This window comes from Macaca fascicularis, chromosome 12 (assembly GCF_037993035.2).
Source record: "Macaca fascicularis isolate 582-1 chromosome 12, T2T-MFA8v1.1".
NCBI lineage: Eukaryota > Metazoa > Chordata > Mammalia > Primates > Cercopithecidae > Macaca > Macaca fascicularis.
Genome location: NC_088386.1, coordinates 54,917,724 through 54,936,732, shown reverse-complemented (window position 1 = coordinate 54,936,732; position 19,009 = coordinate 54,917,724). Strand labels below are relative to the sequence as shown.

Below are 19,009 nucleotides of genomic sequence, written 5' to 3'. Positions count from 1 at the left end.
ACAGTGTTGCTGTTTTTCTTGTCATATTTTTGTTTTAAAATATGATGTATTAATTTAAGACACATAAATAATGAAGACACATTTTCATTTATTCAACAAATTTTTAATAAGCAACTGTTTTGAGTAAAGTATTCCTTTAAGCCTCCGGGAAATATAAGATACTAAAAACATGATTTCTTCTCCCATAAGCTTACTAATTCTTAGGCAAATGTATGCAAATTCATAGTTGTAATACAGGATAAAATATGGTAAGTGCAGTGAAAGAGACAGTGATAAAATACTTTTAAAATATTATGGACTTAGAACTTTGACTTCTTCAAATTGTCAGCAGTCAACAGTGCTAAGGGTTTGGGGTCTCTGACTTTCAGCTTAGGTAATTTATGGGTGTCCATGTCATGGGTGTCATTCATGGTGCCACTTTGACCTGGGGTTTAAAGAATAGGGAGGATTTGATATGCAATTATGGGGCGAGGGATGAAGAACATGTTAAGGAGAGGGATGCAGTTGGAATTAAAGATTTGGGAAAGTATGATGCAAGAACCAGATGATGGTGACTAATTAAGTTTGATTGGAAATACATAGAAAGTAAGTTTTGAGAAATAAGCAAGCCTATAAGGTCAAGCCTAAGGAGTTTGGGTTTAATTTTGTTGTTAATATGAATGGGAGAATAGATATGTGCTACCACAATGACTTTTTTCAATGAACTGGTTCAGGGGAAAGAGGAATCAATTAGATGACAGTTCAGGTAAGAGAAATAAAAAGAAGAATTAGGCTAGTAATAATGACTATCTTCAGCAACAGTTGGCTATAATAGTTAATTATTAATAGGAGAATTTTGACTTCTATTATAGCCTATGGGAAGTTTTAAAGTAATATGATTGCTAAAAATTTAAATTTCAGTTTAGAGCTCTAAAATGCGATAACCTTTAGCAGAAGACTTTTAATACTCACCAATTATAGAGTTAATTTTCTCCCAAACCCTAGTATTATTATATACCTGCTTTCTAGCAGATAGACACATGTTAAACTAGCAATCATTAGTTTAGAAACCATTAAACATCAGAAATGCACATTACTTACTTTTGGAATGTTTAAAATTACCTTTTAAATCTATAAGCAATTTGGTTGTTGCATATTTTCTAAGCCTTGTTATTGATATCAATAGCCAACTAAAGGAGGGAGGACATAGATTAGTGAGCGTTGATAGGACTAGAATAAATTTTTGTGAGCCTGCTTTAAAAATTTTGTTCTAAGGTTGATATGACCCTCAGACATATTAAACAGGTAAAATTTATATAAACTTAATAGTAGCTGTAAAATAGCCTCCTGCAAACTTCTGTTTTTTTGCAGATCTTAACAGGTTCTGAAAAAGCTATTTTTGAGGAAAATTTTCATGCATTCTAGACAAGACCAGTAATGTCAGAAAGCATGTTATAGGTGCATTTTGTTGTCAATCTTGCCTTCGTTAATGGAGACCTCTGAGAAAAATGGAAGCTGACCAGGGATGCATGCTGGAGCTCCAGAGGTTTGCAGTGTGCTAGCCAAAGCACAGTATGTGTTAAATGTTAATTTCTTTATGTGTCTATAGCGTCTATGACAAGGGTTATCAATATCACCTTTAAAACCTTCAAGTTACTAGCCTAAGCAACATAGGGAGATCTCATCTCTATTAAAAAAAAAAAAAAAAATTAAAAAAAAAATAGCCAGATGTGGTGGCACAAGGCTGTGGTCCTAGCTACTCAGGAGACTGAGGTGGGAGGACTGCTTGAGCGCGTAAGGTCGAGACTGCAGTCAGTAAGCTGTGATCACGCCACTACACTCCAGGCTGGGAGACAGAGTGAGACCTTGTCTCAAAAAGAAAACAAAACAAAAAACACTAAACCCCAAAACTTCAAGGTTTACTTTTGATATTATCAATCTGGAAAGAATTAACATGAAATGTTCATATGAAACCATAATACTAAGATTTGGTTTAGGTTAGATGGGTCATACCCATGCAGTAAACTTCTAGGAGGTTGGACAGATTCTATTGCTATTTTGGACTTCTGCATTATAAAATTTTGTTTAAAATAACTGGACCATTTTTTAAAGCTTGAAAAGTGTAACAAAGGGAGATTTGACTACTGTCTTACATGTTTCAGCTATGTATTTCATATCTGTTTGATGTATGGTTTCTCAATTAAGAATTATTAATTATAAGTAAATTTAGTATTTACAAAAAGAATGTATGGATTTTGCTGTATATTCTTTTAGACACTAGCATTTATGAAATTTTGTCATAAATTTAGGAAAAAATTAACATTATAAGAAGTTAGTTTTTGACACTGACTAAAAAAGAATAGGTGAAAACCAATATAATATAATTCCAAATTTCAGCTTACTTTCAGGAGATAAATTGATGAAAGCTGTATACTTAGTTGAAAATTATCCATTTTGTTCATTTCTGTCTAGATTTCTTCTTCTTACTTTTTTGAGACAGGGTCTCACTCTCACGCTGGCTGGAGTGCAGTGGTGTAGCCAAACCTCACTGCACCCTAAAACTCCTGGACTCAAGCAGTCCTCCTGCCTCAGCCTCCCAAATAGCTAGGACTACAGAGAGATGCCTGTAGTCCATACTGGCTGGCTAATTTTTTTTTTTTTTTTTTTAATTTAGTAGGGATGGATTCTTCTAATTTGCCTAGGCTGGTCTCTAACACCTGGCCTCAAGTGATCCTCCCACCAACCTCCCAAAGTGCTGAGATTATAGGCATGAGCCATCAAGCTTGGCATTTCAGTCTAGATTTCAGTTTCTTGTTGGGTTTATCTGGTTTGGGGTTCGCTCATCTTCTTGAATCTTTAGGTTTTTATGTCTTTAACCAAAAATGAAGTTTTTAGCCACCACCTCTTCAAATAATTTTTCAATTCTACACCATTTTTCCTCCCCTAAGATTCTGTTGACCTGAATCTCAGACATTTTCTTATTGTCTCACAGGTCCTTGGGTCAGTTTTAATTGTTTTTCAATGCTTATTTTGTCTATTGTTCAGACTGGATAATTTCTGTAGATTACCTTTGAGTTCATTGGCTCTTTTTTTTTTTCATCATCTTCATTTTGCTATTGAGTCCATCCAGTGAGGTTTTTTGTTCAGATTACTTTTGTCAATTCTAAAGTTTCTATTAGTTTTCTTTATGTCTTCTATTTCATTGCTGTTCTTCCATTTCTATCAAGTTTGTTCCTGATAACTTCAATAATCAGCAGCTCGTTGGTGTAACATATTGGGCATCAGGAAATACCTATCCGTAGATAGTATGCTGTCTCTTCATTATTAGGGGAAAAGCATAAATGAGAGGAAATAGGCTCTATGAGTTAATCTAGAATCTTGCTTTTTGGTTAGGAAATAGGCCAGTAACACTGATAGGTTGGTTCTCATGAAATACATGTGGCTTTTTAATGAAAAATTATTTCTTTTTTTTTTTTTTTTTTTTTTTTTGAGACGGAGTCTCGCTCTGTCACCCAGGCTGGAGTGCAGTGGCGCGATCTCGGCTCACTGCAAGCTCCGCCTCCCGGGTTCCCGCCATTCTCCTGCCTCAGCCTCCTGAGTAGCTGGGACTACAGGCGCCCGCCACCGCGCCCGGCTAATTTTTTGTATTTTTAGTAGAGACGGGGTTTCACCGTGGTCTCGATCTCCTGACCTTGTGATCCGCCCGCCTCGGCCTCCCAAAGTGCTGGGATTACAGGCGTGAGCCACCACGCCCGGCGAAAAATTATTTCTTTTTAGTGTTACTAAAATTCTGTGACTCTTCAGGTTAATGGTACCTGGAAATGAAGCTCCAGAGTTTGTGTCTAATTCGTCGCTTTTGGACCGTCCTGGAGAAATGACTATTAATCAGCTTCCTAAAGTATCATCCAAAATAGATTTTACATCTGTAAAATAGCTCATTTCGTTGTTGATCACCTTGTGATCAGTAATTTTTCCTATGCCAAATATAAATTTTAAGGTTAGTTCTTACCCCTAAAAAAATAAAAATGGGTGTGTTTCATTTTTGTGTAATATTTTTTAATATGGAAAATTGAAATAGACTGAGAAGTACAAAAAACAAATGAAAAGTATAAAAACAAATTAAAGTCATTTATAATATCACCATTCTGGGAAATGTTGTTAACATTTTGGTGTATTTCTTTTTTTGTTGTTCTTTTTTCAAATTTTGTGGGTACATGGTATTTTGTGGGTATTTTGTGGGTACTATGGGATACATGAGATATTTTGATACAGGCATGCAATGCATTATAATCACATCAGGGTAAATGGGATATCCATCACCTCAAGTGTTCATCCTTTCTTTGTGTTAAAAACAATCCACTTATTGGCGGGTGTGGTGGCTCACACCTGTAATCCCAGCACTTTGGGAGGCCAAGGCGGGTTGATCACTTAAGGTCAGGAGTTCAAGACCAGCCTGGCCAACATGGTGAAATCCTGTCTCTATTAAAAATACAAAAATTAGCTGGGAGTGGTGGCAGTCACCTGTAGTCCCAGCTACTTGGGAGGCTGAAGCGGAAGAATTGCTGAAACCCAGGAGGTGGAGATTGCAGTGAGCCGAGATTGCACTGCTATATTCCAGCCTAAGCGACAGAATGAGACTCTGTCTTAAAAAAAAAAAAAAGGCCGGGCGCGGTGGCTCAAGCCTGTAATCCCAGCACTTTGGGAGGCCGAGACCATTGGATCACGAGGTCAGGAGATCGAGACCATCCTGGCTAACACGGTGAAACCCCATCTCTACTAAAAAATACAAAAAACTAGCCAGGCGAGGTGGCGGGCGCCTGTAGTCCCAGCTACTCGGGAGGCTGAGGCAGGAGAATGGCGTAAACCTGGGAGGTAGAGCTTGCAGTGAGCTGAGATCCGGCCACTGCACTCCAGCCTGGGCGACAGAGCAAGACCCCATCTCAAAAAAAAAAAAAAACACACACACACACACACACATAAAAAAATCCAATTCTTTGTGGTAAAAAAAAAAAAAAAATTCCAATTAAGCCGTGGCCTATAATCCTGATCTTTTTGTGATTAATTTTCCGGGTGTCCTTTGAGCTTCTTGTATTTGGATGTCTAGATCTCTAGCAAGGCCAGGGAAGTTTTTCTTCATTATTCTTTCAAATAACTTTTCCGAACTTAGATTTTTCTTCTTTCTCAGGAACACTAATTATTATTCTTAATGTTTGCTTATTTAACATAATCCCAGACTCCTTGGAGTCTTTGTTCATTGTTTTTTCTTTTTTTTTTTTTTATCTTTGTCTGATTGGATTAATTTGAAAGCCTTGTCTTCAAGCTCTGAAGTTCTTTCTTCTGCTTGTTTGATTCTCTTGTTGAAACTTGGAAAAAAAATAGTGGATAGATAATAAAATAAATCACTTAAAACCTCCCCAAGTAGGTGATTGACTCAGCAGGTCAGAGTCTAGATGTTTAGCATGCAGAACTAGGAATATGACCACCATGAGGAAATAAGATTTCATTTTAAGATACCATGGGCAGTGTTTTGAAATTAGAAATTAAAGACCAGAGAATAGTGAAAGCACCTCCTACTTGAAGGTGAGAACTCAGATTCTGACGTCACGGTGAATAGTGTTAGAAAGATAGCCGTGTTATTAAGAACTGGAATGAGACAGATATTCATTAGACCAGTGGTTTGCCACCTTTTTAAAAAAGCACTGGGAGCTTTTCTTTAAACAAAATCTCACATAGAATCACAATATACAAAACATATAAAGGAAGATCCTTGACACAAGCAATTGGTATGTGGGCCAGAGCTAGAGCCTCTATTTCAAGGTTACTGGGAGTAGGTTCCCTACTTCCTAACACTTAAAGGTAGCCTAAGACCCTGGAGCATTTTGAAAGGTAATTTCTAGCAATAACAAACCTTTAGAAATCTTTCTCTTTTTGTTGACTTAACGGTCATTAATACAATCACATGGTAAAACATTCAAGCACAAAAAATATATGGTGAAAAATAATTCTCCCACCCTAGAATCCAATTTCTCCATTGCCTAGTAAAAGCAGTTACCAATTTCTTATATATTTTTCTAGAAATATTCTGTGAGCATACAAGTATATGAATATATCTTCCACTTATTTGTCTTTATTACAAATGAGATCTTGCTATTTATAGTCTCCCCCACCTTATTCTTTATATTTAACATATTAGCTAGTATAGGTTTACCTCTTTTTTTTTGAACACCTGCATAGTAATCTAATAAAGATTTTAAAAATCTAATTTAACTATTTATTGATGGAAATGTGTTTTTAAAAGTCTTTTGCAATTATAGTGGTGTAATGAATATCCTTTATGTATACCTTTACCAATAAATATTTGAGTGTATTTCTGGGATATATATTCCTTTGAAGACTTTTGAGTAGGAAAGTGGTAATATTAAAAAGACAAACCTAATGTGAGGGTGACCAGCACCAAGAAAAAAAAAGAAAAAGAAAAGCCCACATTTTTTGCATGGTATTCACAACCTGTTAATCCTCACTTTGTTCTTTAAGACTTAGATACTTTGTTTCTGCCATGTGGTTCTGCATCTTTCCTATTAAAGGGGACTTTTTATTTTAGTTCATCAGACATGTAGTACTTAGACTTTGCTTCCTGGGCTTCTGAGTATACACAGATATTTTATATAGAGTAATACGATTTCTGTTTGATTCTTTGCTTTATTTTTTCAATCTCACGCATTGGTCTCAGTTGCTTTTCAGAACTATCTTAAATATTCTAATTAAAATTTTAATTGTATTTCTTAGTTAAGCAAAGTTTTAGGTCTTTTGCTTGTTCTTTGGAGCCCCTTGGATTTGTAGATGAAAGGATCATCTAACCATACACTGTCTCTTTTTATCTTTCTAACCTTTGTTTCCTTGTTAGACATTTCTAAATCTAGTTAGTATTTAAAATCACACACTATACCTACAGTTTAGTTGATCCATAGATATTAAATCTTTCTCAAATCTTATTATTCTTTTACATCTTTTTCATAAGTCTTAGGATAACGTCTTCCCCACAGATAGCTCATTGCAAAGGAATATTTAATCCTTTGGATGGAAAGGGATACTCTCTGAATAGATTATTTGCTGAGCAATATGAAAACCACTGCTTTTACCTTTGGATAATTTCTCACCATCAGGTCTCTTGAGATAAAAGTACAACAAGAGTAAATCTTTAAAAGATTTAACAGAAATCTGTAATTTAACATGATACACATTTGGAGATAGAATCAAGACCGCCAATGAAAAGAATGGTAAAGACAAAGTGGAATTAAATTGTTAAATATGTTAATGCAGTATTAATTTTGTGTATGTTTTTTGTTGGTTTTGGGGGTCAGTTGTTTTTAACCACCAAGTTTGTAAAACTCTGATAGGAACTTGAGAGCTAGTTTAATTCAATCTCATAATTTTTTAGGTAAAGAAACTAGTATTTAGGGGAGTCTGAAACTTGCTCAGTGTCACAGGTTAACACACAGAACACCTGGTTGCCATCCAGTTCTGTTTGAGGATGTAATGAATTGTTTGTTTATAATGGTAGTTAAAATGTGTCAAATGACAGAAAAAGCAACTCATTTTACATATTCACATTTTAAACCACTATATACCATACTTAATTCCTTGAAATTCTGTTTCAGAAAATGTAGGTAAATAAGAATTTTATGAATAGAATCTTTTTCCTATGAACATATTATTTTCAAAGAATAATTTTGTCTGCTGTCTGATAAGGTATTTTGGCCACATCCCCTATTTCTGAATGTCCTTTAACAGACAGCTTTTCATTTGTTGCCTGGTTTTTGTTTTTGTTTTACTATTTAATATCTTGAAGTTTTATATGTTCACATGATCAATTGCCTGGAAGTTATCTAAACAAATAGTTATATATAAACCTTTCTCAGAATTTTTAGAAAATATTGAACTTATATAATAAAACTCTACTCTTAGTGGTTCTAATAAACCAAAAGAAGTAGCATAGTGACTACCTCCTGATATTCTTCCTAATTATCATATTTCTCTGAGGTTACATTATAAAGGAAAAGTAAGGACTTACTGAATCTGCTGTGTTTTGAACTCCCACAGAGAACTTTTGCTACTGTTAGTACAAATAAAATCATTCTTTAAAAAATGTCCTTTCAGGAAAAATATCTGAGTCTATTTTGTTTGTAATTTCTGCATCTTTAATCTATGCCTATACTTTTTTTTATTACCCTGTTTTTCTTGACTGTATATGGCAATACTAAAGTATCAGTGCACCTGAAATACAGGGAACTAATCGTGTTTACATATCTCAAACAACGTGTCTTGGACTCCCTGTTAGCACCTGTTCAGGTTTACAACTACCAGCTGTCAGTGTTCATGAACTCTATGATTACACAAAACAGGAATACTTGAGATACATAAACTTGAACAATATTATCATTAACTGATCATCGAATCCTTTTATAGTACATAAAATCATCATGCAGGGAAGAAGTTGTGGTCTGTCATTTTCATAATTTGGATTTTTATTTGCTCTCAGAATTGTTATAGATAAATGTCATTTTAGTAAAATACAACAAATTTATGTTACTCAGTATGAGTGAGCATTGTGATGTGTGTTAATTGCATGTGATACATTGTCAGTGTTTAAAAATTTGGATAAGATGTAAAATATTAGACTTTTAGAGGGATGCTGACACAAAAGATATCGAGTATAATTTTATCACTTACTGCAGTAGCTTTGGGTCATCAAAATCAGCTTGATTGATCTTACTATTATAGTTATACAGAATTACTATTAAAGTTTTAGCTAGTTGAATTTCAAATAATACCCTTTTTGATACTTTAGATCAGAGTTTTTCATCCATAACAACACAACTTAGTTTGGATAATTCTGTAGGGGGAAGACTGTTCTTGTCCATTTTAGGGTATTTAACAGCATCCCTGGCCTCTATCTCCACTGAATGCCATTAGCGCTCTTCCAGTTGTGACAACCAAAAATGTCACCCATATGTTCCCTGGTGGGAGAGATGGTGTGTCACAAAACCAAAATCATTGCTTTAGGCTACAGGAAAGATCTATAATGAATCAAATGATCTGTAGACGCTTCATCTTTTGCACATATTTCTCCCTTGGTTCACAACATTTTTTTTTCACTACAGTGTTTTGTGTTAATTTGTGGTTGTAGTCATCTTTAACTAGTTAATTTTCTTTTTTCTTTTCTTTCCGTTTTTTTGTTTTGTTTTGTTTTTGTTTTTGTTTGAGACAGAGTCTCACTCTGTTGCTCAGACTGGAGTGCACTGGTGCAACCTCGGCTCACTACAGTCTCCGCCTCTTGAGTTCCAGCAATTCTCCTGCCCCAGCCTCCGGAGTAGCTGGGATTACAGGCACCCACCACGTGGGTCTCGCTAATTTTTGTATTTTTAGTAGAGACAGGGTTTCACCACTTTGGCCAGGCTGGTCTCAAACTCCTGAACTCAAATGATCTGCCCACCTCGGCCTCCCAAAGCTCTGGAATTACAGGCGTGAGCCACCTGTAATTTAACTTTCAAAAAGTTAACTTTTGAAATAAGGAATCCCAGCACTTTGGGAGGCGAAGACAGGCAGATAATTTGAGCTCGAGTTCAAGATCAGCCTGGGCAACATGGCAAAAACCTGTCTTTACCAAAAAATGCAAAAAATTAGCCAAGCATGGTGACATGCACCTGTACTCTCAGTTATTTGGGAGGCTGGGGTGGGAGGATCACTGGAGCCCGGGAGGTTGAGGCTGCAGTGAGCCATGATCACAACACTGCACTCCAGCCTGGGTGACAGAGTGAGATCTTGTCTCAAAAAAAAAAAAAAAAAATGACCAAGTTATACATTAGAAACTGTAATCTCTTGAATGGCCTTAAGTTAAAAGATGTACCTACTAGATATTCTTCCTTTGGTGAGTTATAGATGGGAAGTCATGTTATTATACTCTGTTTGTTTTGATCTTGTGATATCTAGGCTGGTTTTGAACACGAAGAATGGATTAGTTCATGATCATTTGGAACCCAAGATGAAAGTAGTATTCTTAACACAAAGGGTCAGAATGAGAGGCCGTTACAGAAGCATAGGTGTCAGACGTGGATGCTCTGGCCCTAACAGAAATCTAGGAATAGATGGTTCTTGGATACCTGAACTGTTTTTATTTTAATGAATGTATTTTTCTTAAAAGATCTGAATGAATGAGTTTCTGCAGATTTTTATGTACTATGCTTGAATTATAAATAATAACTCATGTGATAACAGATATTATATTTTGTCAACAAAATGAATGTATTAATTTTTCATCTGTATTTGTATTATAGATGAAAAATCAGTTTATTTGGAAAATTTTAAGATAACATACCTTACCACATTGGTATCTATACAATTGTGAGACATTTATTTTAAATTCTTAACACATAATCTATCTGGCTAAAAAATATAATGCCATGGTAAGTATATATGTAATCTATAAATGGTATAAATCTTAAATATTCACTTCAACATGAATAATCTAGAACATCTTAAGGTTTCTTTTCTTGCCACGTATACACATGGGTAATTATATACATAGATGTTCCTTCATTAAAAACAATAGCTAACAAGTATTGAATGCTAGGTACCCTGCCCTTTACATGCATTATCTCATTTAATCCTCTCAACTACATCTTCTTCAAATCACTTACGAGGAAATTGAGAACTGAGAGAAATTACATAATTTTTACAAGATCACAACTAATGAACTTCAGGCATAGTGTTTGAACCCAGATAATGTTTATTAGCAAATATCTCACCAACACAATGTAGTCTGTTCTTCATTCCTTCAAGGTGTAGGTTTTTATACTCTTTAACTTCAAAGCATTTTTTTTTTTTTTTAGTGCTTACTATATGGAAGACTTTGTGTTTTTTTGTTTGTTTTTTTACTTTTTATTTTGAAATAATTTTAGACTTAATAATAAAAAACACAGTTCACATATATTTTTCATCTAGCTTCTCTTAGTGTTAATAACTTATATAACCAGAATACAATTATCAAGATTATAAACAGGAAATTAACATTGATAGAATGCTATTAAGTAAACTACAGACCTTATATAATTTTCACTAGTTTTGCCATTAATATCCTTTTCTTATTCTAAAATCCAACTTAGGATCCCACATCACATTTAGTTGTGGGATCCTAGGTCTCACACTAAGGAATTCGTAGTCTCCTTAGTCTCCAACCTATGGCAATTCCAGTCTTCTTTCTTTCTCTTTCTTTCTCTTTCTCTTTCTTTCTCTTTCTTTCTCTGTCTTGTCTCCCCTTCCCTTCCCTTCCCTTCCTTTCCCATGACACTTTCGATGAATACTGGTCAGTTATTTTGCATATCGTTTTTCAATTTGAGTTTGTGTGGTTTCTCATGGTTCAGCTGAGATTGTATATTTTTGGGAAGAATACCACAGAAGCGATGGACTCTTCTAAGGCATCAGAAAATACATGATGTTGATATTTTGTTATAGGTAATGTTGTTTCCCCACTGTGAAACTATTCTTTTCATCTTTTTCTTTAATGGATATTTTGGAGGAGATACTTTGAGACTATGCAAATGTCCTTTTTCTCCTCAAATTTTTACCCACTGCTTTTAGTTACCTTTGGTGCATATGTATTTTAAATCTTGTTCTTGGACTACTTCTTACAATATGGTAAGCCAATGATTGTTTTGTGGATTTTTCACAATTATACAGTTTCACAATTACAAAGGTATTGCCTTCTCAACTTTTAACTATCGAGTTGATGGCTAGGATTTCTTGTGCTTTAGCAGGGGATGATAGTAAATAAAACTGAAAGAATAATATTTAACTTAAAAAGAAAATTTGAAGAGCTAATCCTTGTAAATTCAGGCATAAGACAATCTTCATTCTAGAGTAGCAAAGGGTAGAGTGGATTTGTTAAATTTCTATAAAATGACAAAAGATTATGTATAAGATGAACTTGGAGTAGTTGACCCAATTTTTGATTATTAGAACTAAGAAATGCCTATTAAAAACAACAACTACTTAAGACTAGTGTGAGAGAATTAGTACTTTACATGCAAGAAGACTACTCAGCCACCTAAGAAATCTTAGGCTAAAAATAAATATCTAGTATCAATATAGTTGAAAGAAAATAATACATTAATAATGTCTATAATAGAGCTTCTAAGGAAAATGGTTACATAAACATATGTTTTGTTGTTGTTGTTGTTGTTGTTTTTGAGACAAAGTCTCACTCTGTCACCCAGGCTGGAGTGCACTGGCGTGATCTCGGCTTACTGTAGCCTCGGCCTCCCAGGTTCACGCTATTCTCCTGCTTCAGCCTCCCAAGTAGCTGGAACTACAGGCGCCCGCCACCACGCCCCGCTAATTTCTTTCTATTTTTAGTAGAGACGGGGTTTCATCGTGTTAGACAGGATGTTCTTGATCTCCTAACCTCGTGATCTGCACACCTCAGGCTCGCAAAATGCTGGGATTACAGGCATGAGCCACCGCGCCTGGCCATAGGCATATGTTTTTAAGAAGTTAAGCCCATTTGTCAATTTTGGCTTTTGTTGCCATTGCTTTTGGTGTTTTAGACATGAAGTCCTTACCCATGCCTATGTCCTGAATGGTATTCCCTAGGTTTTCTTCTAGGGTTTTTATGGTATTAGGTCTAACATTTAAGTCTCTAATCCATCTCGAATTAATTTTCATATAAGGAGTAAGGAAAGGATCCAGTTTCAGCTTTCTGCTTATGGCTAGCCAATTTTCCCAGCACCATTTATTAAATACAGAATCCTTTCCCCATTTCTTGTTTTTGTCAAGTTTGTCAAAGATCAGATGGCTGTAGATGTGTGGTATTATTTCTGAGGGCTCTGTTCTGTTCTATTGGTCTATATCTCTGTTTTGGTACCAGTACCATGCTGTTTTGGTTACTGTAGCCTTGTAGTATAGTTTGAAGTCAAGTAGCATGCTTCTGCACAGCAAAAGAAACTACCATTAGAGTGAACAGGCAACCTACAGAATGGGAGAAAATTTTTGCAATCTACTCATCTGACAAAGGGCTAAATCCAGAACCTACAAAGAACTCAAACAAATTTACAAGAAAAAAACAACCCCATCAAAAAGTGGGCAAAGGATATGAACAGACATTTCTCTAAAGAAGACATTCATACAGCCAACAGACACATGAAAAAATGCTCATCATCACTGGCCATCAGAGAAATGCAAATCAAAACCACAATGAGATACCATCTCACACCAGTTACAATGGCAGTCATTAAAAAGTCAGGAAACAACAGGTGCTGGAGAGGATGTGGACAAATAGGAACACTTTTACACTGTTGGTGGGATTGTAAACTAGTTCAACCATTGTGGAAAACAGTATGGCGATTCCTCAAGGATCTAGAACTAGAAATACCATTTGACCCAGCCATCCCATTACTGGGGATATACCCAAAGGATTATAAATCATGCTGCTATAAAGACACATGCACACGTATGTTTATCGCGGCACTGTTCACAATAGCAAAGACTTGGAATCAACCCAAATGTCTATCAGTGACAGACTGGATTAAGAAAATGTGGCACATATACACCACAGAATACTATGCAGCCATAAAAAAGGATGAGTTCATGTCCTTTGTAGGGACATGGGTGCAGCTGGAAACTTTCTCAGCAAACTTTCGCAAGAACAGAAAACCAAACACCGCATGTTCTCACTCATAGGTGGGAATTGAACAATGAGATCACTTGGACATGGGAAGGGGAACATCACACACCAGGGCCTATTATGGGGAGTGGGGAGGAGGGAGGGATGGCATTGGGAGTTATAACTGATGTAAATGACGAGTTGATGGGTGCAGCACACCAACATGGCATATGTATACATATGTAACACACCTGCACATTGTGCACATGTACCCTAGAACTTAAAGTATTAAAAAAAAAAAAAAAGTTAAGCCCTTTCTTAAACGAGCAAAAAGAACCAGAAATAGAAGAAAAAAATTACATCTTTACTGAAACAAAAAAAGGCCCCAGCTTTGTACTACTAGCACTAGTTCTACTCTCATTGCCAGGTTTAAATTTTATTTTTAAGTAGTGCTGTAGCAAAGAACGTTGTATATATCACTTTACCTAATGATACTTTATTTCTCTGTGTGTGTGTGTGTTTGTGTCTCTGTGTGTGTGCGCGCGCATGCGCGTGCATTTGTGCGTGTGCGTTTATTTTATTTAAATAAATATTCAGATTAATTCTTCAGGGAAAGTAATATCCATTAAGCAGTATGTATATGAGACTGCTTCTTTTGCCTTCTTGATCTTCCTTGCTTTAGTCCTGAATCAGGTTTTATCAACAATAAGAAATACCTATACTTTATAGCATAATATCCTGTAAAAAAGATAATGACGATTTTATATTGAGCTCTTATATGTCAAGTACTCAGCTAAAGTGCTTATCTTATTATGTCACCAAATTATTTCTGCTGTGGAGTACAAAGGCAAACTTTTTTAAACCCTTTTCATCTTTTTTTTACATAATATATTTAAGTAGCAAGTAGAATTCTTGAAGACAATGAGGTTACCAGCTATAAAGAAAAAATAGCTTTTTCTTAAACTCTCTTCTAGGTAAAGAGTAAATATTTTTCTATTTGGTGAAATTGAACTTGGTAAAAATAATTTTTATGGGCTTTACCATCAGACAACCACATGTCTCAGAGTTCATTAGTTACTGTTGTTGACCCAAAACCTACCCTTTGTACATTAGTTGCATGCAGCCATCAGTAGCAACTATGCCTTTCCCATGATGAATGCTGATAAAAAGAAATATAAATTCTGTAAGAATATGGACAGACTCATCATAGCAGTACTGTAGTCTATGGAAGTGATTTACAGCAATACCAGAATATGAAGACAAGTTTTTGAATTCTGTATGATTGGAAAGCTCATTGAAATGGTCTTTCTAATGATGTTATATGTCGATTTAAGATTACCTTCCCCATATGTATCTATCTTATGAGAAAAATTATCTACATACTTTATGGATTCAATCAACAATTAGGCAAATGCTAGCCTTGCATTATTTTAATTAGTCAACATTTTAAAATGAAATCCAACTATTTTTCTTAGTAAATCCACAGTTATTCTGTGAATTGCCTGTAGAATTCAATACGGAAATCTTTCTGTAGTTAGATTATTTAAATGGTGAGAGTTTTCATGTGGCTGATTATAAATTCACTTATAGGCAAGCAGTATCTTTTTCCTTATTATAGATTATGTTCTCTTTAAAGCATCTGTGAATTTAATGACTTCCTTGCTTGAGTGTGGGAACAGTGCATGCAGAGTATTAAAATGAATATAAAATGCCCATTATAGTCCAAATGTTTAATATCAGCATTAGTTATTGCAGTAAAACCAATGCAAGGCTACATCCACAAAGCCCCAAAAATTAATAAAGATGATTAGAAGTGCTTTTGTCATTTTAAATGGGTCACAACTGAGGCCATTTTGAAATCATGGTTTAAACTTGCCTCCAGTTAAACTCTGAAATGTATTTACCTTTGTTGAGGTGTATGGGAGGTGTTCACTTTATTGGGGACTCCCAGGCCAGAGTCTTGGACACTTAAAACCTACAAGTATATTGCTATCTGTATTTAGAAGATAAGGGTGCAACCCATTCAAATGTGGTGGTATTTTTTTTTTAATTATTCATTAAGGTAACATAGGAATTCTGTTGCAAGTGAACAGATGTGAGGTGATTTGGGATGAATATGATGAATATAACATGTTAATTGATGGTTGTGGCAACACGCATTTGTGTGAAATTACTATATTCGAACCACTATTAATTTGGGGGGGTATAAGAAAACTCAAGAGGATTTGGTATACTTAAACTTATTCTATAAATTGGTATTTTAAATTATATTGTTTTTATCTACTCCATATTTTATCTTTCAAAAGACCATATATTTAGAAATTTATATTTTTAAAAGTATACAGAAAGTTTAAATATGTTGAATTATTTTGAAAAAATTTTTTATCTGATACTGAGAATTAACATTTTCCCCTCTCATAGATATGGAGTCTGGAGAACGGTTACCATCCTCAGCAGCCTCCTCTACTACACCAACTTCATCTTCGACACCTTCTGTGGCTTCAGTAGTTTCAAAAGGTGGCCTTTCCACTGGAGTTGCTTCACTTAGCTCTACAATCAACCCATGTGGTAAATACCCTTTTTAAACTCAGTTTTAGAATGCCATTCTTTAAATATTTTGCATAGTATTTTATTGAGCTCTGAATAAAATGTTCTCATGCCTTGCATTGACCTGTTGAATAAAGGCTAAGTTAAACACCTAGTCTTTTTGCTTTTTCAGGATTTTACAGTGGGAAAGCACTGGTTATTCTATGCTGTTAGAAATTGTCTTTGAGAGTTAAATCTTGATACCATCATTTGTTTTATCATTTTAATTAATAAATTAGTGAAGTCTTTTAGAACAATAGGCCCAAGAGGGAATGAAATAGAAGGAAGTCCTTGGTAGATACTTTGCCCTAGATTTCCTTCCAGTATTTGAAATGACCTTGTAAGCTCCAGCTACTCCAGTTCACAGATGTACACTAAGGCAGATCATTTACTTGATGGAAAATGTTTTTAAAGTTTAGAGCATAACAAATTTCGCTTAAACATGAATAAAATTTGGCTGAGCGCAGTGGCTCACTGTGTAATCCCAGCACTTTGGGAGGCTAAGGCGAGCAGATCACCTGAGGTCAGGAGTTCGAGACCAGCCTGACCAACATGGGGAAACCTCATCTCTATTAAAAATACAAAATTAGCCAGGCATGGTGGTGCATGCCTATAATCCCGGCTACTCAGGAGGCTGAGGCAGGAGAATCGCTTGAACCCAGGAGGTAGAGGTTGCAGTGAACCAAAATTGCGCCATTGCACTCCAGCCTGGGTAACAAGAGTGAAACTCCGTCTCAAAGAAAAAAAAAAAAAGAATAAAATTTATATTTGCGTAAAAGGAGAGCTTTATTTCAGAAGTGAAAATATCTTCAATTTTGATTAATTATGTAGAGGATATCTTTAAGCACCTCCCAAAATCACTTTTGGCTCTTTTACAAAAAGGTGTGGTAGAATACATTCCTTTTATTAAATACTTAAAGTTATTTAACTCATTTATTTATTGGTAGGAAGCATTTTAACTTTAACTATTTCTTATAGATTATTTCATGTTTATAAGCAGTAAACTAAATGATATTTTTCTTATTCAGAATTAAAATGGAAACTTTTGCATGAATGTAATGCATAAATGTTTAATATTTGCTTACAAAATACCCTAGCAAATTGTCAAATAAATGTTTTCATTCATTTTTGTTTTTCCAGTCAATGGAATGACAAGAAGGATGCCATTCTGTCATTATATTATGATCAAACCATTTTCTAATATATTCTTAGGGATTACAAAATAACTAAAATAGCACTATATATGTGTGTATATGTATATGTGTGTGTGTATATATCTATCTATACATATATAGATATAGATATAGATATAGATGTAGATTTTTTTTTTTTTTTTTTTGAGATGGAGTCTCGCACTGTCACCCAGGCTGGAGTGCAATGGCACGATCTTGGCTCATTGCAAGCTCCACTTCCCTGGTTCACGCCATTCTCGTGCCTCATCCTCCTGAGTAGCTGGGACTACAGGTGCCTACCACCACGTCCAGTTAATTTTTTTGTATTTTTAGTAGAGACGGGGTTTCACCGTGTTAGCCAGGATGGTCTTGATCTCCTGACCTCGTGATCTGCCCACCTCAGCCTCCCAAAGTGCTGGGATTACAGGCATGAGCCACTGCGCCCAGCTGCACTATATATTTTTTAAAAATCAATATAACTTCTCTACCCTGTGGACAATCTTCATCAAATAATTAGCAAGTTTGTTCACATTTTCCTTATATGCAAAATGATGGCTGGACTCTAAGTGTCCAAGGCTCTGATGACATACCATGCTCAAAAATAGTGATGCTTATGATTGACTTTTTACCTCAGATAACTTTGTGTAAATGATTGTACTCAGTTTTACTTATGTAATTATATTTTGCTGTTTTTTGTAACTCTTCTTTCTCTTTCCCTTGTTGTGAGCTCCTTTCAGTGTATTCTAATCTGCTGTCTTTATATTTATTTCTGAATTAGTCTTTTACATAGTATTCCTAAAGAAATGTCTTTTCTTATGTTGAAGGCTTCAGTAGCATCCTTGAGTACAGATTCTGAGTTTTCTGAACACTTTTTCTCACTTAGTTTTCTGAATTAGTGACATTGGAATTTGCTTGCAGTTCTCATGAGTCACATGTTGGGCACTATTTTTTGTTTGTTAGTGGATGGTTGGAAACTGCAGAAGGGATGGAGTGTGCTGAGTTGCTGAATAACATTAGAAATCTTGTCTAGAAAGGAATGCATGTTTTTAATCGTTATTTGCTGCTAGTAAGAAAGGGTGTAGAGTGTTTATATTGAGATGCTTACATTGAATGAAAGTATAATTCCATTTACGCAGAAATGTGTCATTTATTAACACATATTTTTAGTACCTACAACATGAGTGTTTTTCATTTTGTAGGTAAAATAAATTTTTCTAAACTTTCACAGTGTTGTAGTCCATGATTAAAATGAAGCCTTTTACAGCAGCCCCAGTCAGGGACTTACAGATAAAACTCCTGTCTCCCTGGAACAAAGCACCTGGGGGAAGGGGTGTCTGTGGGCACAGCTTCAGCATACTTAAACACTCCTGCCTGCCAGCTCTGAAGAGAGCGGCGGATCTCCCAGCACAGCACTCAAGCTCTGCTAAGGGACAGACTGCCTCCTTAAGTGGGTCCCTGACCCCCGTGCATCCTGACTAGGAGACAACTCCTAGCAGGGGTGACAGACACCTCAAACAGGAGAGCTCCGGCTGGCATCTGGCAGATGCCTCTCTGGGATGAAGTTTCTAGAGGAAGGAATAGGCAGCAATCTTTGCTGTTCTGCAGCCTCCACTGG

The 19,009-nt window shown here is 35.5% G+C and overlaps 1 protein-coding gene across 50 annotated transcripts in view; it reads left to right on the top strand.

Annotated features, from left to right (window-relative positions):
- BAZ2B (bromodomain adjacent to zinc finger domain 2B) overlaps nucleotides 1-19,009 on the top strand; it is a 412,036-nt gene that overhangs the window by 221,890 nt on the left and 171,137 nt on the right. For all 50 annotated transcript variants that reach the window (XR_012421150.1, XR_012421149.1, XM_074009246.1 and 47 more), the window contains one exon: nucleotides 16,058-16,204. Coding sequence is in view for 48 of the 50 variants with exons in the window: in XM_074009246.1 (XP_073865347.1) it covers nucleotides 16,060-16,204 (145 nt within the window). In the remaining 2 variants the exon portion in view is untranslated. The remainder of the gene's footprint in view (nucleotides 1-16,057; nucleotides 16,205-19,009) is intronic.